The sequence below is a fragment of the Arabidopsis thaliana genome, chromosome 3 (genome assembly GCF_000001735.4).
Source record: "Arabidopsis thaliana chromosome 3, partial sequence".
Lineage (NCBI taxonomy): Eukaryota > Viridiplantae > Streptophyta > Magnoliopsida > Brassicales > Brassicaceae > Arabidopsis > Arabidopsis thaliana.
Window position 1 is genome coordinate 2563791 of NC_003074.8, and position 22598 is coordinate 2586388.

The 22598-nt window shown below is 35.4% G+C and overlaps 7 protein-coding genes and 1 non-coding gene across 15 annotated transcripts; 3 read left to right on the plus strand and 5 right to left on the minus strand.

Annotated features, from left to right (window-relative positions):
• The first annotated feature begins 12 nt into the window (after positions 1–12).
• On the plus strand, positions 13–2252 carry AT3G08030 (DNA-directed RNA polymerase subunit beta (Protein of unknown function, DUF642)). 2 transcript variants are annotated; one of them, NM_111682.4, is made up of 3 exons: positions 13–479; positions 680–1177; positions 1509–2252. In NM_111682.4, exons 1-3 carry the CDS (start codon positions 401–403, stop codon positions 2027–2029), a joined length of 1098 nt encoding a protein of 365 aa, NP_566328.1. In that variant the 5' UTR covers positions 13–400; the 3' UTR covers positions 2030–2252. The 2 variants fall into 2 exon arrangements, with proteins under 2 accessions (NP_566328.1, NP_974254.1); NM_202525.1 differs by having other exon boundaries at positions 363–1177; positions 1509–2212.
• A 153-nt stretch (positions 2253–2405) lies between these two features.
• FRD3 (MATE efflux family protein) lies at positions 2406–5910 on the minus strand. Of its 2 annotated transcripts, NM_001337758.1 has the most exons (13): positions 5534–5910; positions 5307–5448; positions 5078–5221; positions 4783–4949; positions 4564–4699; positions 4385–4481; positions 4132–4232; positions 3722–3885; positions 3560–3631; positions 3358–3474; positions 3172–3267; positions 2941–3062; positions 2406–2866 (listed from the first exon to the last, which is right to left on the minus strand). In NM_001337758.1, exons 3-13 carry the CDS (start codon positions 5208–5210, stop codon positions 2803–2805), a joined length of 1269 nt encoding a protein of 422 aa, NP_001319499.1. In that variant the 5' UTR covers positions 5211–5221; positions 5307–5448; positions 5534–5910; the 3' UTR covers positions 2406–2802. The 2 variants fall into 2 exon arrangements, with proteins under 2 accessions (NP_001319499.1, NP_187461.1); NM_111683.2 differs by having other exon boundaries at positions 5078–5448.
• Positions 5911–10049: 4139 nt separating this feature from the next.
• AT3G08490 (delta-latroinsectotoxin-Lt1a protein) lies at positions 10050–11468 on the minus strand. Its single transcript, NM_111684.3, has 3 exons — positions 10994–11468; positions 10681–10866; positions 10050–10602 (listed from the first exon to the last, which is right to left on the minus strand). The coding sequence occupies exons 1-3, from the start codon at positions 11333–11335 to the stop codon at positions 10315–10317; spliced, it is 816 nt and encodes a 271-aa protein (NP_187462.1). The 5' UTR covers positions 11336–11468; the 3' UTR covers positions 10050–10314.
• Positions 11469–12653: 1185 nt separating this feature from the next.
• On the minus strand, positions 12654–14486 carry MYB83 (myb domain protein 83). The gene is made up of 2 exons (NM_111685.3): positions 13966–14486; positions 12654–13882 (listed from the first exon to the last, which is right to left on the minus strand). Exons 1-2 carry the CDS (start codon positions 14280–14282, stop codon positions 13168–13170), a joined length of 1032 nt encoding a protein of 343 aa, NP_187463.1. The 5' UTR covers positions 14283–14486; the 3' UTR covers positions 12654–13167.
• Positions 14487–15836: 1350 nt separating this feature from the next.
• Positions 15837–16240, plus strand: AT3G00260. Its single transcript, NR_143792.1, has one exon. It is a non-coding gene; the product is annotated as an uncharacterized misc_RNA (transcript).
• Positions 16241–16286: 46 nt separating this feature from the next.
• AT3G08505 (zinc finger (CCCH-type/C3HC4-type RING finger) family protein) lies at positions 16287–18458 on the minus strand. Of its 3 annotated transcripts, none has more exons than NM_202526.2 (8): positions 18243–18458; positions 18033–18120; positions 17279–17955; positions 17112–17181; positions 16936–17024; positions 16787–16849; positions 16587–16665; positions 16287–16498 (listed from the first exon to the last, which is right to left on the minus strand). In NM_202526.2, the coding sequence occupies exons 1-6, from the start codon at positions 18251–18253 to the stop codon at positions 16813–16815; spliced, it is 972 nt and encodes a 323-aa protein (NP_974255.1). In that variant the 5' UTR covers positions 18254–18458; the 3' UTR covers positions 16287–16498; positions 16587–16665; positions 16787–16812. The 3 variants fall into 3 exon arrangements, with proteins under 3 accessions (NP_974255.1, NP_850540.1, NP_001325802.1); NM_180209.1 differs by having other exon boundaries at positions 16287–16490; positions 18243–18317; NM_001337759.1 differs by having other exon boundaries at positions 16287–16665; positions 18243–18412.
• A 113-nt stretch (positions 18459–18571) lies between these two features.
• PLC2 (phospholipase C 2) lies at positions 18572–22108 on the minus strand. Of its 4 annotated transcripts, NM_001035583.1 has the most exons (10): positions 21467–22061; positions 20762–20958; positions 20538–20673; positions 20215–20451; positions 19911–20134; positions 19705–19822; positions 19409–19561; positions 19240–19326; positions 18739–19129; positions 18592–18676 (listed from the first exon to the last, which is right to left on the minus strand). In NM_001035583.1, the coding sequence occupies exons 1-9, from the start codon at positions 21764–21766 to the stop codon at positions 18836–18838; spliced, it is 1746 nt and encodes a 581-aa protein (NP_001030660.1). In that variant the 5' UTR covers positions 21767–22061; the 3' UTR covers positions 18592–18676; positions 18739–18835. The 4 variants fall into 4 exon arrangements, with proteins under 4 accessions (NP_187464.1, NP_001327169.1, NP_001030660.1 ...); NM_111686.6 differs by having other exon boundaries at positions 18572–19129; positions 21467–22108; NM_001161124.1 differs by lacking the exon at positions 19240–19326.
• Positions 22109–22210: 102 nt separating this feature from the next.
• AT3G08520 (Ribosomal protein L41 family) lies at positions 22211–22553 on the plus strand. The gene is made up of 2 exons (NM_111687.2): positions 22211–22253; positions 22351–22553. The coding sequence occupies exons 1-2, from the start codon at positions 22242–22244 to the stop codon at positions 22414–22416; spliced, it is 78 nt and encodes a 25-aa protein (NP_187465.1). The 5' UTR covers positions 22211–22241; the 3' UTR covers positions 22417–22553.
• Positions 22554–22598: the final 45 nt, after the last annotated feature.

The following is a 22598-nucleotide window of genomic DNA, read 5'->3' on the forward strand; positions in this document are numbered from 1 at the left end:
TGTCTCATTTAGCTAACTTTAGTTCCTCTCAATTTCTCTTATTACCATACAAAATTTACTAATTACTGTACAAAAATTACCAAATAAAAGGCCACAAATATCTTAGGAAGAAATGAAGCAAGGCACAAGTGCCAATACGAGATTAGAGAGCATGAATTAAGGAGAAAAGTCGGTTTCGGTTCAGTAAGACAGACAGACAAAATCCATCGTTGGGGTCCAGTCACATTACCTCTTTCTACGTGATTTCCTCTCTCTCCACTCGCTTTTAATCCTTTCACTTGTATAAAGTCGTAGCATCTCGAGATCGTCTTCCTCTCACAATCTCAAATTCTTCGGACCTTTTCTCTCTCCCCTGAAGCTCCCCTCACTCACTCTTCTCCGAGGAAGAACAACAGAGACAATGGCGGTTCCCAAAGCCATTATTCTACCTATCTTGCTACTCATCTGTGGTGCTGCTCTCGGAGCTCCTGCTTCTGAAGGTAAATCGCGCGCACACACACACACACTCACTGTCTATGGTTTGCACTGGTTTGCTCTGTTTTGCTTTTGACAAGTTTTCGATTCTGGAAGATGGGTCTTCTCTACTTGTGATTCTAAAGCAAGATTTGGTGTTTTTGGAAGAAAAAGATTCAATCTTAGTCTCTAGATCTAAGATTTATCTCTCTGTTTACTTCTTCAGGTTATCTTCGTAATGGAAACTTCGAAGAGTCACCAAAGAAAACCGACATGAAGAAAACAGTTCTACTAGGCAAAAACGCCTTGCCCGAATGGGAAACCACCGGTTTCGTCGAGTACATCGCCGGCGGTCCTCAGCCAGGAGGCATGTACTTCCCAGTGGCTCATGGAGTCCACGCCGTGAGGCTCGGAAACGAAGCTACAATCTCTCAGAAGTTAGAAGTGAAGCCAGGTTCTCTCTACGCACTCACGTTTGGTGCGTCGAGAACTTGTGCACAAGACGAAGTTCTTAGAGTCTCTGTACCTTCTCAGTCCGGTGACTTGCCACTTCAAACACTTTACAACAGTTTCGGAGGTGACGTGTACGCTTGGGCCTTCGTCGCCAAGACTTCTCAAGTTACTGTGACTTTCCACAATCCTGGAGTTCAAGAAGATCCTGCTTGTGGTCCTTTGTTGGACGCTGTCGCCATTAAAGAGCTTGTTCATCCAATCTACACCAGAGGTAATTATTGGAAGCTTTGGTTTGGTTCTGGTTCAATTTCCTAGGGTTTTAGTTTCCGGTTTAACCGAACTCAATTAAAATACCATGGTTCAGTTTTGCTTTTGGTTTAGATTCGGTTCGATTTTAGATAAATATTTGAAAAATCATACATATTATATACACGACGATATTGTTAATCCTATAGAAATAATTCGTATGTAATGAATTGTCCAATTTTGGTTCAATCCTGTTTTTGGTTCACTTTGGTTCGGTTTGGTATAATGCTTATTACCAGTCCCGGTTTTATCTGTTGAAGAATTTGGTTTCATAATTCGATTTTTCTGACATGTAGGGAACTTGGTGAAGAATGGAGGGTTCGAAGAAGGTCCTCACCGTCTAGTGAACTCCACACAAGGAGTCCTACTCCCACCTAAACAAGAAGATCTCACATCACCTTTACCTGGTTGGATCATAGAGTCACTCAAGGCAGTGAAATTCATAGACTCTAAGTACTTTAATGTCCCCTTTGGACATGCTGCGATCGAGCTAGTTGCAGGCAAAGAAAGTGCCATTGCACAAGTCATTAGAACCTCTCCTGGTCAAACTTACACCCTCTCCTTCGTCGTTGGAGATGCTAAGAATGACTGCCATGGTTCCATGATGGTTGAAGCTTTTGCAGCCAGAGATACACTCAAAGTACCACACACTTCCGTTGGTGGAGGTCATGTCAAGACCGCGAGTTTCAAGTTCAAGGCGGTTGAGGCAAGAACTAGAATTACTTTCTTCAGTGGTTTTTACCATACCAAGAAGACTGATACTGTATCTTTATGTGGTCCTGTCATTGACGAGATTGTGGTTTCTCATGTCGCTTAGATTAAGTTTACTCTTTATGACAACTGCACTTGTGTTCTTAGACTGGTCATGGACTTGGTGCCTTGCTTTGTATGTCTTGGCTCCTTTTGGAATTGAGTTATTGTCATCAAGTTAAAATGAATGATATATTATTGTAATATGAAATGTTTTGAGTTAAACGAATACCAAGAAGTATAATCTAGGACATTCCAAAAAGTGCAAGGAAATTAATACCTATAAAGTATAATTATTTGTTAATCACAAGTTGAAAATTTGAATTAAAGTGTAAATTTTGGATTCATTAAAAACAGTCTTAAGATTTGAAGTACATAGTTGAAAAACTTTAGAAAACACTTTTAGAAGTGAAACTTATTAAAATACATAGAAATTGAGTAAGAACAAATCTAATGGTTCAATTAATTAAAATCTGAGCCTAATTTTGGCTCTTAACTAAGGAAATAACTGTGGTCAGATTTTCTTTAGTAAAAGGATAAGATCCAGCTTTTTTTTCTTACATTTTTTTTAACCAACACCAAATCGACACTTGGACACCGGATATCTTTGAACCATCTAGTCTAGCTGAAACATACTCATACAGAATATTCTATTTGGGTAGAAAAGCCAGTGAGGGCAGAGGGCTCCATATTTTAATGACTTAAAAATATGCATTATTTATGTGAAACTGATAATATGATAACGGTCTCTCGAACAAAATGTTGAAAAACAAACACAAGAACCATAAACAAAAACGAAGAAGGAAGAAGAGATGCAACTCGTTATAAATAAACTAAGTCCTAGGAAGATGAAGAGGATGATCGTCCACGCAAGAACCTCCACGGTCCAGTTCCTGTCGCCATCCTGCATAAATTCAAACACTCAGTCAAATACTGCTTCTACTATAGTGGGCTATAGTAAAGGCCCAATTTAAATACCTGGCAATTCCAGTAATAGCCCGGAGAGCCATATAGATTGTAAGAGCTATCCATATTCCTATGAAACCATTGGTCTTTGCCATATATATTACTGCTGCAATGCTTATGGCCGCCACTCCCACCTGATTTATCATAATTGGATTACAAGAAAAAAAGATAGACAAAGTTTAAGTCATTTCAAAAAAAAAAAAAGGAATTTTAATCATTTCATAGTATATATAGTGTGCATACCATGGAGTATGCAGTGTAAGCAAAATCAGATGCTCCAAAATTGACTCCATCCAATACAAAGGCGAGAGAGTTTATTGGCTGCGTTGCTGCTATAAACTGCATAAATATATATAACCTCTTCTCATTAGTAAAATTCTTTTAAAATGATTTTTATACTATAGTAATTATTATTTGATTATTAGTTACCGGTATTCCGATGGCCATGAGGTGAATAACAGCAGGGTCCTTGGAGAAAACTCCGGCACCAAAGTAGAGACCTAGTCCAACAAAAACGGACAGTCCAAGTCCTAACACAAAACCCATCTGCGTATCAAATTCATTTCTGTTTTAGTTACACAATTATTTTATTTTTAAAGAAAGGTTTGGTAATGTGATTTTTGGACCGAACCTGTAGAACACGGGATGCAACAGCAGTCACTTTGTTATAGTCCTTCTCAGCAAACGAACAAGCCAGAATCGCCTGCAACGTATTGAATGATCATTTTCTACATACAACTTGATCAACCATATAAACTATACATAAATTAATACAACGAGAAAACATGATTACCTGACCAGCAACGGCAAGACCATCATTGAGAAGAGAAGAAGTTAACCATACTTGTAAACAAATCTGAAAAGCAGCCATTGGTGTTGTACCCAGCCGCGCCGCCATTGCTGCTGCTAAGGTCTGACAAAACGTCACTGCTATGGTCCTCGCCAGCAATAGTAGCCCTTTCATTTTTAATACTATACTTGTTAGACATATATCCACATTTCTCATTTTCTTAACTATATATTTCAAAATATTCAATATTTTAAATATAGACCTTATTTGATTGAATTCTATTATTATATAGATAAATTTTTTGTTAATTTATTTTTGGACTCTGTGCATTAGCTCCTACGACGGATCTTGTTTTTAAAAAAAAATATTATTGCAAGAACCACAACTTTTAATAAATATGCATCCATACGTACCATTTTTAAGGAACCTTCCAAACTGCAAATCCCCGAAGTTTGGTGGAATCAAATTAACTTTCTTTGCGAGGAAGACGAACAATATTAGAGTCATGAAGTACCTTCACGTACACAAACAAATCATTTGTTTTTGTTTGAGGTTATGACTTCACAAGTCTATTTATAGCTGTAGAAAAACAAGAGTGCGCCTAGCGATTTTGTTCAATAATGATCACTTTTGCATGTGTGGAATTTTTTTAGTGATTTCTCTTACTGAGAAATGACATGGGCAATGGCTGCACCGATGATCCCTAGACGAAGCACAAAAATGAAGATGGGGTCGAGAACTATGTTGATAACATCTGCTACGACTGTTTCACGCATTAAGGCAAAATATTATAAGAAGTAAGGAGAGTGATCATTAAAGATGATCTAAGTTAACAACTTAATTACCAGTGGCAAAGAGAGGAGTTTTGGTGTCCTTGAATCCACGAAAGATGCCTTGCATAGCAAGAGATAGAAGCAATGCAGGAGCCCCCAAAGCTCGTATGCTCAAGTACTTGTGTGCTGGTGATAACATTGGTGAATTCTGTTATCCAAATTCAACTCAAATTAGTCAAAACATTTTATGCTATAGATCCCAACAAAATATGTATATTTCTGAAAACTTACTGGTTTCACTCCCATGACGCCTAGAAGCAACTTTGAACTGAAAATCAAGAAAATAGCTTGCACAAGGCCAAGGATTAACCCCAAGATCATAGCTGTTGATGCTGTTCTAATGGTCCTCTTCTCCTTTTTATTCGATTTGTTTCCGCTATTTGACTTTGTATCCGGAGCTAAGTTTAATACAACCAAAAAAACAACAAATTGAAACAAAAGAGATCGAGAGAAGAAACCAACAGTAAAAAAACAATCGAAACTTTAATAAAAGTTATCAATGTCGAGTGAGATATGCGGAATTTACCTGGAGGTTGCTGTGGCTGGTTGGTATCGTTACTTGTAGGTGAAGAAATGCCCTTTTCCAAAGAATCTTGAACAAGTATAGTTTCTGCATGAACAAGATTGGCTTTGTTTGCTTCTTCTTTCATCTTCTCCATCGTGTCTTCCTCTGCCACAAATGAAGTTGTGAGGCTCACAAGTGGGAATATCGTAATTCTAGAAGCTTGATTGAATATGGCAATGGAAACTCCAACCGCCGCTAGCTGAACCGCTCCTAAACGCCCGACAAAAGCGGTATCAATCAGAGAAGCGATTGGATCAGCAGCTAAAGCCAAAGCTGCTGGAAACGCGATGCCTAGAATCTCTCGCCCAGTTGTGTCCCTACTGAATACATGTCTGCAATTTTACATAAATAAACTAATGTTATGCATCACTTCTTTCAAAAATTTCATCACCATTTCATGAATACATAAACACACACCTTAAATCTTTGAAGATAACGAGAAATGGGATTGGCTTCTTCACCGTAGCAAGATCATCACCAGTTTCCGTCATAGATCTTTTTCCTCTGTAACTGTCTCTGTAATTAATTTGTTGTGTCTGAAGATATCAATAAGTGTTTCGAAGAATCGGGGAAGCAAAAGGAACGTTTATAGTAGATGCTATGTACAAACGTGTTTTTATTTATAGACACGTAATGAGCATGCATATCTTTGCTTATTTAATATCTAAATCAATAAAAGAAATTATTTTCTATAATTATTGAAGAAAACAAAGGTTTCCTTCCCTAACTTTTTTGCTGCTCTTTATTTCCGTCCAAACTTAAGACACCAATATTATGGAATTTCTCTTCTCATTGAGGGAAAATAGGTACGCATAAACATCGTAATATATATACTTCTATTAAGTAAATCCCACACTAGAAGTTTTTGGCTTGCCCTTGTTGATTATTTTAACTTCTATGATTTCTTTAATCAATAGGAAAATATGGTTTTCGTGAACTTTTACTCGTGAAAGATAAAGAGTCTTCTATTTTTATATTGAGTAAATAAGTTTTCTTTTCATGAAAGTTTTCTTACATGTATTCATCATAGTGGGAAAGAGTTTATTTTCATATAAACTTCTCATTTTTCTTTGATATTTTCCACTAAAAAAGTGAATCATTTTGCGTAATTGGAATTCACTAGTTGACAAATAATGTTATTTTATCATTGAATAACAACTAATTAATAATTCAAAAGCTTATTTTTTTAGGCAGTTATCAAAACTTTTATGTGTCTTTGTGTATGTTAGATAAAATATTTTCGGGTTAATTTGGTATAGAATTAAATTGAAATTATTTATATTTTTAATTAAAGAAATTTAATACTATGATTAAAATAGTATTATAATTCATTTAATAATATTAGAGATAGATGTTTACTATCACAATTTAGCTCCTAACTACACTTTATCATTTTTATTAATGTTTAATTTGTAAGTTATCCTCGAAACGTTCTCATATTTACACATCGGGATTTTGGAAAAAAATTCCGTCCGCTCAATTAATATATTAGTTTTTTTTTGTATTTTAACTAAATAAGTTGCAATCGTCATTTTATTTTTGGTAAATAACTAAACGACGAAAATACCGTTTACAATTTTGGCGATAATTAAAGTTTTTGGCGTTATCGTACAAAGTATAAAACTGACATATATATGAAATTTCGGTAAAAATAACGGTATTTATAAATTATATTAAGAAAACGATGTTATTTAAAAAAATAACATGGTACTTTATAATGATTCCTTGCATAGGACCTCGGTTCCAAGATCTTTGATCTTTTTGATGCCTCTTAGGACGTTGAAAAGAGAAATAAGTTGTAGCATTACTAAAAACACATGCTTGTCGAGCATTGTTTAGAGAATTGCATAACGTTATTTGTCGATGGAGGGGTTTCTGAGGGAGGGAGGAAAAGAGGGAGGGTTTTGAGAAGGCCGTTTAGTTTTAGCACGATTCAAAGTACCTAAGATTAAATCGGTATATAGCTATAGTGTAAAATATATTTTTTGTATGATCCGTGTCATGTTCATTTTAGCAAAAACAAGCTTTCTACTGTGATTTATGAACATCTTTAAAATTATAATATTAGTTAAAGGAAGGCGACAGTCGGAAAACAATAACATAAAAGATGGCAACAGAGACCAACACAGGTGAGTTGTATATAGTGCGTGTCGTGTATGTAATTGTTTGTTCCGCAAGATAAGGCCATCTTTTTCAAGCCATCAACGTCAATTCCATTACCTACATTGCCACTTCCCCTTTTCATATAACACAATTTATTTAGTTATCGTAGAGTTAACCGCTTTTTATAAACGATGTGATTAAATTGAATTATCCCAAACCTTATATTAATATTTTTAGATCAGTATATATAGAAGATGAAAACTTAATTGATTGTGCGTTCTGGTATAGATATTTGTTTGTATACCAACTTTTTTTTTATATGTTGCAACCTTGCCATAAATAAATAAATAATTTTCTATATATAAAATTGGAATGATCACTTTAAATAATAAAGAAGTAATAAATATGAATGTAATAATATACTGAAGATTTTCTTATGAAAATGGAATCAAAAATATGTAGAAACTAAAAAGTTGTGAAAATTAATGTAGAAAATAAACCTATAAACTTAACAACTAATGTTCTGTTTTTTTACATGGGTAAAACAAAAACATTTGTGTACATCATCTTTTGCTATGTTGAATCGTTAGACATCATCTTTCTTATAATTTATATATTTTAGACCATAATCCAAACTATTTTCTAAACACATGTACAAACTGGGTATTGTTGTTATTTACACCAAACATCTTATAATCTCTACTATGTTTGTTAGCTTTTAAAAGGACTAGATTAAGCTTTTGCTTAACTCTCTCACTACTCTCAACATGTATGACTTAGTTGTCCTAGCTTGTAATGGTTAATTACTTGTTTTTTTAATTAAAAACCTTTTATCAAAAAAAGAAGAAGAAGTTCAATTAAAAGGCTTTACAATTGCATTCTTACTCGTAATCTAGTTAACTATATATACAGTTATAGTTACTCATGAGCTTCTAATTCAATTGAGAACTTGTGTATGTTGTGTTGATATATCCTAGTAGGATAGAGAACATATATGCAATACTAAGAAAAATCATAGAACTTATGAGATATGTGGAGAGAATATCTTACCTTTATGTAGTCAACGCTTATATAAGTAGTCACGTGAACTTGAGATGAGTAGTGATGAGTGAGTATCTAGGAGAGTTTAGAGGGGATTATTTATAGGCGTGTGCCAATACTTGGCTTCAATTGAATAAGCGTGTGCCAAGTACACTTGGCTCCAATTTATACACAAATTCCATTCATATTCATTTTTTGTCCATACGTTCTCCAAACTTTGCTTTATATATAAAAAGTAATGCACATCCTACCTTTTCTTTACTTTATATTAACTTTTTTTTTTTAAATTAACTTTTGTAAAAAGTTGGGAATTCAGTTGTCGAAATTGCGGGAATAGCTAGTTTATGCCACTTAGTTACAAGTTTACAACGTTCATTTATATACGACACACCAATTTGCGTAATCTTTTTTATGAAATATTGTGTTGTGGAGACTGATATGTTGAATATGTTGTGTGATCTGCGTAACATGTTGATCGATCGATCATTGATCACAATTTCAAAATAGATTAGAGTATGTAACGTTGGAAAGTGGACGTAAAATTTATTTTAAAAAGTTAAACTAATATAAATCATGTGTGAATGTCTTTATATCTTGCTTTAAATCATTTTCGCATTATCAGATTAAGAATCCAAATTATAACATGATATATTGATATAACGTCTCATTTCATATAATAAAATTGCAAGTTCATGCATCTAAATTTCTAAACTTTAAGATCTGCAAATATTCGTGAAAACGTTAAGCAAATTTTGTCTAAGCGTCCCTCTTTTGCGTCTATAAAGACCATTGATTTAGAGAGAAACTGATAAACTATTGATTGATTAATCATTTGGTTTATTGACTCCAGAGTTTCTTGCTCAAATCCAGGAAAACACTTGTAAATTTTGATCAGAAATCCCAAGAATTGGAGTATGGTCGAATATTCGATTTATGCATGAAACCAAAATTGTTCAATGAAGAAAAAACGTATGAGAGACGTGACGTAGTCGCTGAAGTCACACTCAACGTAACAGTCACAATCAACGTAACAGTTTTATACAACAAAAGTGGGCTACGTAGGATTCCCAATTAAGATGCAACAAATATTAATTAGTTTAGCCTTTGTTTTTTTTTCGCATTTCTTAATGCAGTGTTTTTATATAGTTATATATGCGCCTTCATCTTACCTAATTTATCCATCACGATACATTTGATACCTCACGTTTCTTATCATCTACTTTTATAATCTTTCCGCTGTTTAATTATTATTACTATTTAAAATATATGTTGATCATATCATTCATATCTCAAAATATTGGCAAAAGATATGCAAAATGATTCGCGGATGAATTTGTTAGATTTTTTTACTTTCTGGTTAGCTTAGCATTTAGTTATGTAGTCTGCACTCTGCACTCTAATATCAAAAGCTTCAATTATTTTTTGTTAACACAGACAATTCCTTCTATGAAGAGTACATAAAAAGTACAAAAGTACCATGACTTAAATATTTCATAGAAAAGCACTTGACGTCTCTCGGAAATGATTTAATTACAAAGACATCAACACTCAAGAATGACTCCATTATGTCTACACACACATCGGGCACGCGCCACTATTTTTATATTGTCTGGTTGCTTTATTAGTGTCATTTTTTAAAGAATATTATTTGATATATACAATCTGAATCCGCAAGTATATAAGAAATTCTGTGATAGTCACATCATTCAAATAGTTAAGATAAATCAACTATTTGATGTATTAATGATGGATTTGGAGAGAGGAGCCAATAATGTGGAAGAACTTTGTGCACCAATATATATAGCCGCAAGTGGGTCTATATTGTTTGTAGATGAATTGATTAATTGGGTAACATGAAACTATCGATGCACAAAAAAAAATGGAAACTATTACGAGAACAAAATCTTTAAAAACCTATGAGCTATGGAAAATTTTCATAGCCTCTTATTATAGAATTCTCCCGTATCATTCGAAGTTTTTTTTATTTTCTCTTAAGTTGGTCGTCATACTGATTATTAGCTCTCTTATGGCATCTCTTTGGATATAATCTTTGATCAAGATACCAATCTACATTTTTCTCTTATCATTGTAACATGGCTGTGCCTCTCCTTGTCAGCAAGGAGCAATAAACACTCGACTTTGTGATGGTACTTAGGGTTTATAATGTTCCAGACAACTCGATAGTCGGAAATTATACTCGTCCGCAGTATTAGAGGCAATCCAGCTCTCGACAGAAGCATATCATTCATCTCTGTTCCCGCCCCATACATCGCCCGGTTCGTTGTTGCTATGTATAGCTGAAATGTTGTCGACTCATGGCTCAACCCATATAGTTTAGGTCCCTTTACAGAAACAAGAGATGTATGAATGCATATGGTAACTGAAGTTGATATTAAATAAATATATCTCTTAAGACTTACTTGCGCCTTTGCAAAGTTGAGTGGGCCAAAGAAGAATTTGATAGATGGAGGATGAATGTGAAGGCCAAAGACATTAGACTTGTTATCTATTATGAGCTTGGTAGAGCAATTGAAAGTGAGGAACTTAGTCGACACTCCATGTGAATCCACACCTTCTTCTAACATGAACTGATTAAACCTCCCAATCTGTAAAATTACATACTTTTTTTAGGTAGAGTATACAAGCCAAAACTCAAGCTCATCGTTAAAACTCCATGCATGCATCAACAAAATTTGGTACTAGCTTAGTAGATTATTAGAAGATTTATATTACTCGAAAAGAAATGTTAGGATGAGGAGGCTGAGTAGCAATGTAGAAGACAAGCAATGCCACTCCTAAGCTAAACAAAAACCTCCAACCTACTTGGAGGACGATCCACCAACTCGAATTGGAGGTCCCCAATGGCACCAATCTTTTCTCATCATCCTCATACAAGAAGTTGTTTTCGGAGTTTCTCAAGAAATCTGAGTACCTCGGGAATTCATTGACGCTGGATAGGACCAATGGCGCTGAGTCAGATCGAATCGGGGATTGGAATTCGGATTCAGGGTCATGGAAAACCGTTGAAGGACTTTGGACGAAGTAGTTTGAGTAGTGGTCCTCTCTTCTCTCCATTAAATAAGCTAATTGCCTTAATATTTTTGTTCTGTTTATTTGGTTGTTTTTGTGAGTGTGTGATGAAAGAAACTATATGATCGATAAGTTCATATATAGTAACGAGAGAGATATCAATCTTATGATTGGTGTCTATCTCTGAAATGATTTATTGATGTGGAGTAAATTAAGCACTACTATATAGCTAGCGTTAAATTAATTATTTCATGGTGGAGAAAACTATAATAACACAAGTCATGATGTGGGTTTGTTGTTCTTGTAATCCAATTTCCTTGACGCTTAAGTTTAAATAAGTAATAATTAACCACTGAACCAATCATTCAAACCTAGGAAGCTCTATATTTATACAAACGATATTTGATTTCTTAATTTTATCTTACTAACTTTCCTATTTTATCTTTAGTTTGGCTTCAACTTTCATTTTTATATATGTTCAATAATTTAAACTATTTTTAGAACCTCGGGAAGTTTCATAAGCAAAATATTCCTCTTTTTGTGGCCATTCATAAGTGCTCTGTTAACATGAGGGAAAAAACATGTTGCACCCCGAAACAATCACAACCGAAATCAAACCGGAATAAAATTTCTTAACCGATTCAGAACTGAAATTTGATTTTAGACCAATTATCTATACAGAAACAAAAACCTGTTGCACCCCGACTGAGCCAACTAATAGTTTATTTTTTTATCAACTTTTGTCAACCACCGAATCGAATCCGAACAAACCCTAACCTGGACAGAATGAAATTTTTTCCAACAAACCAGAGCGAAGAAATCCGGTTTCCCATTCAAATCTCCTTTTTCGGAAGAAACCAACAAATCCAAACCTAGTTGAACCAAAAAACTGAAATATCAGGCCTAAAGTTTCCTTGCGGCTTGGAGTCTCCATTGGCCCATAAACTCAATTATATACGAAGGCCTCAAGGTCTATACTAGAACTCCCACATTCATGCTAGACATTTTTTCCATCAATCATGGCAAACCTTAAATTTAGGTTTTTAGCCAAAACATCATTTTGTTATATCCGTTTCTTTAAGTATACGTTTTGAGTTTTTTCTTACAATTCTTAAAATTTTCTGTGTAAAGTAATTAGAATACTTTTTGGATTTGTTCCCTTTTTTTTATTTACTTATTCATATTTCATACCAATCAAAGTTAATAGAATGTAAATTTTCTAAATTGATGTGAAACGTATCGGGGAATATCCTTTATACTGAACAGCTGCATTGTTTACAATTTCTTAAGCAATATATTTACGATCGAATAGTTTTTTTTTTTGAGTCGTAATTAACTCGAATTTTAGGTAGAGAGAGAATGATAAAGCTGATAATGCTTTCTTATTACGAAACCGCGTTTTACACATCAATCAAACTCAGATTTGTACAGAAAAGTATATGAAAAGAAAGAGAAAGCTATACAAATGAAACAACTAATCACCTCACTGCTGTGTGGGCCATTATTTAAGTACTTCCTCAGCAAATAAAATCTCAATGTACCTTCCTATTCACATTTCATGTACTAATGTAACCATGCATGGTGATTGGTTCCTCCAACTAAAGATATAAGCTATGCATATCATATCTCTCCCGTTTCTCCCGTTTCTATGAGCAATATTATTGTGAATAATAAAATACATATGATGGGAAAACAAAGGGACAAGAAGAGAATATACCAATTCTGAATTATTATTTTTTAAAGACTTTTTTGCCACAAAAAAATGAGACTCTTTTAGAAAAAAGATCGATCCACTTCATGTTAAAAAATATGTGTATAAGAATGAATAAGAAGGAATGAGTAAAAGAAGATAGAATGAAATGAAAAGAGAGAAATTGTCAATCGACTTGGAAATCAAGGAAGGGAAAAGAAGAGTTGTTATCGATGAGACCATCCAAATCCCAATCTCCGATTTTAGGGTTTTCTATTTCCCAAGAACCATTCTCTATCCCCAACACATTCCCTACCTTGAAGCTTTCTGAATGACAAAGATTTTTGCTATTGAAGCAAGGATCAAGGGCCTGTAAGTTTAGGTTGTTGCTTGTACTACAAGCAATGACGTTGGTATTCTCCGAGGGGGGAATGAACCAATCATCACCTTCTACTGATACTCTCTTGCTAATTGGATCAAGAATTGTGTTTCCATAATCTCCTAAACCATTAACGCTGAACACATTCACTGTGTTTCCCATTTGGTGATATCCGTTATCCGGCACTGATATCATCAAGGGATCATAAAGTTGGTTTAAGCCCACACTATTAACCATTGGTCCAACATTGAATGGGGAGGAAGAGTCCATGCGCATGGTGTTCCCCACTGTCATCATGTTTTCATCATGATGATAGTCATCCATCAATGAAGTTGAGTTGCCTCCCATATCCACATGTTGATCTCTTGGGTCCAAGGAATTACTATTACTATTGTTAGGTGATGATCCTGATGAAGTATTGTTGTTGCTGTTGTTCTTAAGCCGCTTCTTCAATGTCGAGTTCCAAAAGTTTTTGATCTCGTTGTCTGTTCTACCTGGAAGCCGAGTAGCTATTTGAGACCACCTGACGATAAAATGTAAACAGTTATGCACTAAAATCATTTAGGGCCAAATTGTTTCAAATCTGAGACTCATTGTAAAGTTTACCTGTTACCAAGAATGGAATGCAAATGGAAGATGAGATCCTCCTCCTGAGGAGAGAAGGATCCACGTTTAAGATCAGGCCTCAAGTAATTGATCCAGCGAAGGCGACAACTTTTACCACAACGTAAAAGACCAGCATTTCTAGCGATGTCACTCCAACATCCTTGTCCATTAGTCAACATGTATCTTATCAGCTTCTCATCTTCATCAGGCGACCAAAGTCCTTTTCTTAGCTTCGGTTTGTTGTTATTACCACCACATGCATGATTTGGCTTGCCTTTGTCTCTGATCGTAGTAATGTCCGGTTTCCTCATCATCATTTTGGACTGGTGGAGCCTTTTTGAAGAAGAGTATACAGATTTGAAATTGGAGAGATTGTAAGAAGCAAGGAAAGATGGAGAGGATGATATGATTTGTGGGGATTGCTTTGGAATGATACGAATATGCGTAATGGATATGACAAAGAGAGAAAGAGATAGAAAGTAGTGTTTGTTGAGATTGATGGGTAGAGTAGAGAGAGTCTCTAATAGAGAGAGACAGAGAGAAGATGAAATGGGGATGTGAAGAAGAAGCAAGAGGTGGGTCTTCATTTTTTTGTTACAAAATATAAATAAAATAAATGTCTTCGTTAGAAACATGATGATAGACTTGTGAGTGAAGAAAAATGTATCGAAAAAGACTGGTTTAGAGTCAAAGACAAGAACAAGACCAACCTCTTTCTCTGTCTCATCCCCGCACCACACACGTGTGTTTGAAGTATCAAAGTATACTAATACATACATTGGTTATAGTTTACGATCAGTATTTTTTCTTAAAATTTCCTTCTTTCTAAACGACAACTAATAACCAATTTTCACTATCTAAAAGTAATATAGTATATATACTCTTGCAAGGAGGCTTATTTTGAAGTAACTTCCATTTTACGACACAATCAACCGAATCTAAATAAATAAATAAATTCAGGATTCTTTGACAGAAATATAGCATCAAAAGCCAAACACATCAAAGCCAAACTTAAGAATAGGTGCAAGATAAAATCATCATTTTTTCTCAATTCATTTCCACATAAATAACATTTGATGTGATATCAAAAGCCCATAATTCAATCACAAAAACGAGTCCGTTTATAACTTATAACCGAAATAAAACAATCATCATCATCAAAAAATATTTTCAAAATAGCATATTGAAAATAATGCGCATGCAAAAATCAGCTTTTAAGGATCAATAATAGTAAGTATCGATCGATAATAGCAAGTAATGATGGAGCACGGATCATATACTCTATCTTAATGCATACTAAGCATCATGCATCACGTACGTAATGAATATAAACTAAACCTTTTTTTTCCCAAACAAATCACAGTGTTCGACAAGTCTACCATGAAATTAAGTATGAATTTTCTGAAAAATTCAAATTTTGTATAACAAGGATATCACAAATCAAAATCTAGACTAATTTTAAGAAATTCAAAAGAGCCTAACACATCCAAACAGATGATACATAGGCTATTAATCTGAATCTGGAAAAATTAAGGGACTGTTCGATTCTTCGACGAACGAAGGTAAGAAACTGGTCAGTCCTCTATTGGTCTCATGCTTTATATTGTATCATCTTCGGCCCAATTCAACTCATAAAACAAGAGGCTCCTGTCCTGTCTGTGACTATAAATCAAAATTATTTGGGCCTATAAACTATCATTGGGCTCATGCTTCAAATTGGGTATTCTTTCATCGCACGTATGATGATTTTAAAACTTGGTCTTTTCACCAAATCCATTTAAAAGAAGATTCATGTTAGATGGGTTTTGTTCTATAGGTCATTAGTCATTACAATAACAATCGTTGACCAACAAACAGAAAGTGGGGTTTTATGAAATGAGCATTAACCTTATGCTCTTCACGTCCCCACGAACTTCTTCTTTCCCTATAAAACAACAACATTGGTAAAGCCAAAGCCAAAGGTGACATAATTGGTTTTGAGAGGGTCAAATTTAGTAAACATGGCTTCTGGCTACAATCAATACACAGCGATGGCTGTTTTCGCCACAATGACGCTCTCCTCTGTCTTTACCGCCTCCGCACAGTACGATTCAGAGTCACAGACAGGAGCCTCTTGTTTCCCAGGAATGTCTATTATCATGATCATCTCTTCTCTCATCCTTTCTGGATTTGCCATTCTCAGATGGTAGAAGATCATTCTTAATGTTCTTCTGTATTTTTATTTTTTTTCTGTTGCTGTATCAAATCTCAATAAAGGAAAACATCACTCTCTTCGTCTCTCTTCATGTTCTTTCTTTCTATAACATACAGATGTTTAAATGAATAGAAACTCAAATTTTATTTATCTAAAATATCTTACAGACGGAGTGCTATGAAAGCATTATTTACATTATTTGTTGGTATATTCACACACATTTTTTTTTACATTATTGTGTAGTAGAGTAACATTCCCTATCTAAATATTATTACATTGAGTTTCTCCTGTGTCCTTATCTCTTTTTAACTATTATCCTCTCTGAGCATGTCTACATTTCTATAATAAGAAGATAGCTTGAATCAGCCAACAAGGAAAATTCTAGTACGATAATCTGAAAGATAAAGATAAATAAACATTACTTCACCTTATTTAAGAGGATTGTCAAAACTCAGAATCAAAATGAGTTTGATAAGAATATTAAGTTGTCATCACCACCTTGTGTTCTGTATTAGGAGAGAAAGTCACAAAAGAGAAACCAATAAGCTGACTTTTCATGGATTTCAAGTTTTTAAAACATGAAAAAACACTTATCTCTAATAATTACAAATAGATTTTGGAACTTACATTCGATTTATCTGGGAAAAAATATTTTAGAAAATCTGCAGGCCACCAAGGAACTCTGATAGCCTGAAATCAGTAACACATTATTATTATCAGAGGATAAGGCTAATGACAATGAATGATGACTGAAGTTGATCATATTGGGTAAAGACCTGATACTGTCTGTTATTACAGTTTCTCCTTCTTGAGAACCAAGATGCCGTAAAACAACCTCTTCCAAGTGACCATCAGAATATGCATGCTATATAGCAACACCAAAAATGAGTAAGACTAAAAATCATTCGTCTGCTGCTTTGCCTGACAATAAAGAATAGAGGAAAATACATACCTTATAGAAACAACTTGCTCCAAATGGGCAGTTTCCATTTCCAAAGTTGAAGTGCTTACAGTCGATTGATCTGCAAGATTGGAATGGAACACAAATTGTATCTACTAAGCAAAATCAAATTTGAAGCCAGCTCAAAATCAAGTTTTTATTGCAGTTAGTAACTATACCTGAGTTTAGCCTTGTATATGTCGATAATTTCCTTCTTCTCCTCAGGAGAAGAGTACCAGACCACACTAGGGACAACAAAATAAGAGAGTTTGCGACATATAGGACAAGCTCTCAACGTACTGTTGACATCCATTCCCGAAACAGGAGCACTGCTACGCCAATTACGAATACATTGTATACAAAACGGATGATCACACTCAGTCAACAGCCCAAACTTCCTTTCCCCTGGAGTAGCCTTTGACAAGATACGATCCAAACACACACTACACTCAATATCTTGACTTTGTTTCAAAGCCTCAATGTGCTTCTGCTTCTTCTCACATTCTTTCGTATGCTCTTCTCGTTCCTCGGGTCTAAAAGGATGCAAACACTTCTTGCCACAAGTATTGCAGAGGTCACCATGCATATGTGGACACTGGTTACCTCGAGGGCAATCACCAGCTGCAGCAAAAGAGCAGATCGGGTACTCTCTAGGGTGGATACAGTAAACGTTAGAGGATTTGTCACCGTCATTATTATCGCCTTGTTGTTGCAAATGCCTAGAGGGGGTGGTGGATATAGAGCGATCTAAAGACTCAGAATCTGAGCTAAGAGGAAGATTGGAAGCAGCTCTGACATGATCGTATCTACATCTACTTCCGTACAAACATATTCGTTTCTGATAGAATGTGCAAACCTAATTTATACAACCAAGAGTCAAATATTTGGGACTGATGAATCAAAAGAAGGAAACTTGAGAAGAGATTAGATTACATTATTGGGCGGATCCTTAGAGTCATGGGAAAATTCGCAATTTTCGCCTTTCAAGCACGAGCCATGGACAAAGAACTTGCACAGTATCCTACAAAAAAGAAATCAAATGAATCATCGTCCCCAGAAACGAAAGAATCAATCTTTATCACCAATCAAAGAGACACAAAATTGAAGAGTTTGATGAATCGAGAAGTTGGGGGATTACGATACCTATCGGACATTTGGGGATTTGTGCGGAGAGAAGAAAAAAAAGGGTGGAAGAATGGAGAAGGAAGAGAGAGCTTTATGTGAAGAAATTGAATTTGTACGGTTTTCAATTGTTGAGGACCAAGCAGACCCCAACGTTTTTGAGATAGAGCGCGCTTCCTCCACCTCCACCACCACCTCTCTCTTTCATTTACTAAAATATCCTTTCTCTTTTCTTTTTGGCCAATTTTGTTTTATGGGGTGTGATTGGTTATGTTTATGGAAATTCGATCAGTTTTATGTGATACATAAGAAAATTCTTTGAAGCCTTCTTGGTGGAATGGAATCAAACAAGTTTTAAAACACACTTGTTACACAAAAACCACAAATCATCATACGATTCAAGTGTTACACGAGACTACTACATAATAATACAACAACACACGATACAAGACCGTCTCTCTCTCTCTCACTTTCGTCTTTTATGTACATAATATTACAAACAACAAATCAAGCATACATTCTCTCTCACACATACAAATCCTCCAAATTCACAAACTCTGTGGCACTCAAACCTACCAGACAAGTTTAAATGCTGTATCTTTCTTAATCATGTCTCACACAAACTCCACCTTCACGAGAAGCTTAACGGATTTGTACTTCTCTCCTTTCCGGCTATGTAAAGGAAATGCTCTTATTCCTTCGCTTAGCTCCCAAACCGGTAAGCATGTCTGTCCTCCAAAATCATCTTTCTCTGACATGTCATACTCATGCACTTCTAATCGTAGCAGGGCCAGCTCTGGAACGGTTAATGGGAACTCAAACACCTCATCCCAAGCTGGTATCCAATTATCCTCCAGTGTTTTCGTCTTCTTCATTACTGTATCCCCTGGAACTCCAGCTATCCCAACCTGAATATGCATCAAAAGCTCAAATTGTTATATTGCAAGCATAAGAGACAAGAAACAGTTCTATCTCAAAACATTTGTGTGAGGTTTAAGGCAGGGAATCAAAAATTGACCCTTGTATAGAAGTCAGGCGGTGAATATTGGTCAAAGTGTGTGTGGCGGAAATCAAAGTACCAGCCTTCTCCCATGTATACAGTTACCTAAGGGAAAGAATAAGTTCACTGAGTTTGATCGGATTTGAATTGGTAAAAGAAAGACCAACCAGAGAATCAGATATCTCACCCTAAGTGTTGTTTTCACAGGTAGAGTAGCTTTTGGGTCAAATATGTCACTATCCGAACCACTTTTCAGCAGAAGGTCAGGTTTCTTGATGTAGCCACATCCGCCATTGGCTCTAAACATTCCCTGCATTAGCCACAATGATCTTCCATACCCCTGTACATGGAAAAAGATCACAATCAAATCAGCTGAGGAATAAGGTTGATGTCCTGTAAAATGATGGAACATAGCTCCTCCAAAATAACTAGAAGTTTTACTACTACGTAGAAAGAAGTTGGTAATATAGCAGAAGGAGATACCTGCATATTGAAAGCCACCATTTGAGCACCGTGGCTCCAGCCAACCAACGGGTTGTAATTTGATGATGTGACTCTAGTTCCTTTTGGGTATATCCTCAGCAAATTGTGCTGAGTAAACCTGCGCCACACCATGATTAACAGGATTCATATTGAGTTGACAAACTGCAACTATTACTTAGAAACATAAAAACATAATATGACTATACCTCACAATCTGCTTCGCATATTTTTCTGCTGCCTTTTCAAGTTGTTCTTCGCTTAAGCTAAGGCGTCTAACCTTGTCAGGATCTACCTTTAAACACTCAGTAATTCCGCCTTTTGGTTTCCCAGCATGGATTGCAATCAAATGTTTATACTGGGGTGGTGCATTAATCTTAGACTTGTCTTCATCATCATCATCGTCATCATCATCATTTCCATCTAAGTCATCCTGCAACAAGAAAGAAAACTAACATGTTTGTCCATGAACAGCAACAGAACAGAATGAAAATGATTTGTCTTCGTACACACCTTAGCTTCACTTTTGTTCCTCTGAATAAAGCTCGGAACTTCTCTTCCCCAAACTTCTTCATCCCCCAAGTCTTTACCTTTCTGCACCACTTCCACATCTTTTCCTTCCTTGTACTCTTTTGGGGGTTTGGTTGAGATGATAATACGTCTTTTTAAAGAGTTTGGCGATGGGAACTCCTTCAAAGATTCTCCCACAGGAGGAGTAAACAGAATTTCCCCAAATATCTCAGTAACCATCTATCATACAACAAGAAAACACATCTCAAAACCAATGTACTCATCTATTAAAGCAGCAAAGAAAGAAATGCAAAATAAAAAGCTACCTCAGCAACTTTAGACTGAAGATCTGGAGTAAGATGATCTTCAAGAGTTACAACAACAGGATAGTCAGATACATCAAAGGCATGTGCTCTGATAGCTTTGAGACATTTGATCAACCCCACAGGTGTAGTGAGAGTCCTGTTTAAGAATGGTTCAGTAAACAAGTTAAACGCCAAGCACCTAACCTTGACTTGTTTTTCGAAATAAATTTGAAGCAAAATTATACATTCCGTGAAGAACATCAATATCGTCTTTGTTGGAATTGGGCCATATATCCAATTCAATGACTCTAACACCTTTCTTCAACGCATCAATAATAGGTACCTCACTACAGTCACTGCTCAGCTGATTACCAGTCAGATAAGAATTATGACCAGTGAATATGAAATAATGCGATATAGGAGCATCCATGTCATGATGCACCTGAAACACCACAAATTCATTAGAGATAAGTCTATAATCAATCTGAAAATAAAAGCTAGCACAATTGAGTCACAATTACATGTATAGCCGGAATTGTAAAAATATTAATTACTTGTATCATGGATTTTTGTGTCAGAGTTCCTAATAGAGTAAATGTCACATTCCTAGATATGTTACTTTCTCAACTTTTTTTTTTTTTTTGAGACATAAAAAGAAAAACAATTCTATTGCTTCAAATTCTTGAATCAGACTTATTCCACAACACCTAAAAAGTACATAGCTCCTACGACTTTCTACCAAACAGCAGCTTCGAAGTTCGAACTCTTGATTAGACTCAGTGAAACATTCAAACAAATTATTCCAAAAATCTCACTTCCTCACACCATTTCCTCAATTACCAAACAAGGAAAACGAAAAATCCCAATCCAAAATCTGAGTTTCTTATATCAATCAATCATAGTTTACTTCAGATTCTGAACTCATAAAATCGAAATAACACGAAAATTACCTTATGGAGAGCAAGAGGAGGGTTATTATCACCAAAGAGGTACTTGAAGAAAGCATCAAGATGGAGACCATTACGATGAAGAAGAGAAGATGCAGAATTGATAATTGACTGTGCATCTTCTCTGGTGGCTTTATCTTGTTTCTGAACATCGATCAGAAACCTGTGGAGATGATCAACGGTCATAACTCCATTCTCTGAGTACTTTTCGAAAATGGTCTTGATCTCACGCGGTGCCTCCGATGCAGTGTAACGAAACCTCCGGCGAAAGCAGAAACACACTTTGTACGTTTGCTTCGACATGAAGTAAAGAAAAAGACGGATCTTTGGGTAATGATTGGAGACGATGATGAAGGAATGAAGTAGGGTTTGTGTGTTATATAATCAGAACTATCTTCTCATTGTTTTTGAAATCAGACAAGCGAGATCAGAATCGTCGTTTTGCGTGTCGCATCTGCAAAGACAAAGAGATTTTTTTCCTTTCTTTCTAGTGAATCTCCTCCATGTAATGTTTAATCGATCTTGAACCTTGTCGGAAAAAGATCTTCTTTCTCTCTCTGTGCGAATATCCCCTCTGGCAAATTCTTATCCATTTGGGTTTTATTGGGCTTTTGAAATAATAAAGCCCATTAAGTTAGTTACTAGGGTTTTGTTGTTGTTTAAAGGAGGAATAAGAGCGTAAGCTACAAAATCTTTCTATTCATCTCCGCCGCTCCTCATCCTGTAAAGCTAAACAAATAATCAGAGGAACGAAGGAGACAGCTTCTGCGAAATCAGCATGAGAGCCAAGGTTAGTAATGGGTTTTGATTGTTTAATGGATTTTTTAGTGATGAGAAATTGAAGTAGTGTGTAGGATCTTTATGGTTTGTGTGTTTGTGTGTTGCAGTGGAAGAAGAAGCGTATGAGGAGATTGAAGAGGAAGAGACGAAAGATGAGACAGCGATCTAAGTAGATTCGGGAGTTTGTTTTGTCTTTCTTCTTTTTAGAACCAACTCTTATGTGAGTTTTGTTGGTTTTGCAATTTTCAATTTGAATGTTTTGTTGGACCAAATCGAATCTATGTTTTCTATTAGAATTATGTTTATTACATGGAATGATCCTTATGAGTTACTGATTCTCCTTAAAGTTCTTCAA

Excerpts from the sequence above, each read along its gene's own strand:
- AT3G08490 (NM_111684.3), bottom strand. The coding sequence starts at position 11,335 with ATGGAGAGAAGAGAGGACCACTACTCAAACTACTTCGTCCAAAGTCCT. Across the intron at positions 10,867-10,993 it reads ATCCTAACATTTCTTTTCGA|ATTGGGAGGTTTAATCAGTT; the intron begins GTAATATAAATC and ends GTAATTTTACAG. Across the intron at positions 10,603-10,680 it reads TCAACTTTGCAAAGGCGCAA|GGACCTAAACTATATGGGTT; the intron begins GTAAGTCTTAAG and ends GTTTCTGTAAAG.
- FRD3 (NM_111683.2), bottom strand. The coding sequence starts at position 5,607 with ATGACGGAAACTGGTGATGATCTTGCTACGGTGAAGAAGCCAATCCCA. Across the intron at positions 4,700-4,782 it reads GCGTCATGGGAGTGAAACCA|AATTCACCAATGTTATCACC; the intron begins GTAAGTTTTCAG and ends TTTGGATAACAG. Across the intron at positions 2,867-2,940 it reads GCTATTACTGGAATTGCCAG|GATGGCGACAGGAACTGGAC; the intron begins GTATTTAAATTG and ends GAATTTATGCAG.
- AT3G08505 (NM_202526.2), bottom strand. Across the intron at positions 17,182-17,278 it reads ATATACAAGGCTAAACTCAG|ATCAATCGACTGTAAGCACT; the intron begins GTATAGTTACTA and ends CCAATCTTGCAG. Across the intron at positions 16,850-16,935 it reads GTAATAACAGACAGTATCAG|GCTATCAGAGTTCCTTGGTG; the intron begins GTCTTTACCCAA and ends TACTGATTTCAG.
- MYB83 (NM_111685.3), bottom strand. The coding sequence starts at position 14,282 with ATGATGATGAGGAAACCGGACATTACTACGATCAGAGACAAAGGCAAG. Across the intron at positions 13,883-13,965 it reads CATTCCATTCTTGGTAACAG|GTGGTCTCAAATAGCTACTC; the intron begins GTAAACTTTACA and ends TTTTATCGTCAG.
- PLC2 (NM_111686.6), bottom strand. The coding sequence starts at position 21,766 with ATGTCGAAGCAAACGTACAAAGTGTGTTTCTGCTTTCGCCGGAGGTTT. Across the intron at positions 20,452-20,537 it reads TTCAGTCTAAAGTTGCTGAG|ATGGTTACTGAGATATTTGG; the intron begins GTAGCTTTTTAT and ends GTTGTATGATAG. Across the intron at positions 19,327-19,408 it reads CTGTGAAAACAACACTTAGG|GTAACTGTATACATGGGAGA; the intron begins GTGAGATATCTG and ends TCTTTCCCTTAG.
- AT3G08030 (NM_111682.4), top strand. The coding sequence starts at position 401 with ATGGCGGTTCCCAAAGCCATTATTCTACCTATCTTGCTACTCATCTGT. Across the intron at positions 480-679 it reads CGGAGCTCCTGCTTCTGAAG|GTTATCTTCGTAATGGAAAC; the intron begins GTAAATCGCGCG and ends TTACTTCTTCAG. Across the intron at positions 1,178-1,508 it reads TCATCCAATCTACACCAGAG|GGAACTTGGTGAAGAATGGA; the intron begins GTAATTATTGGA and ends TCTGACATGTAG.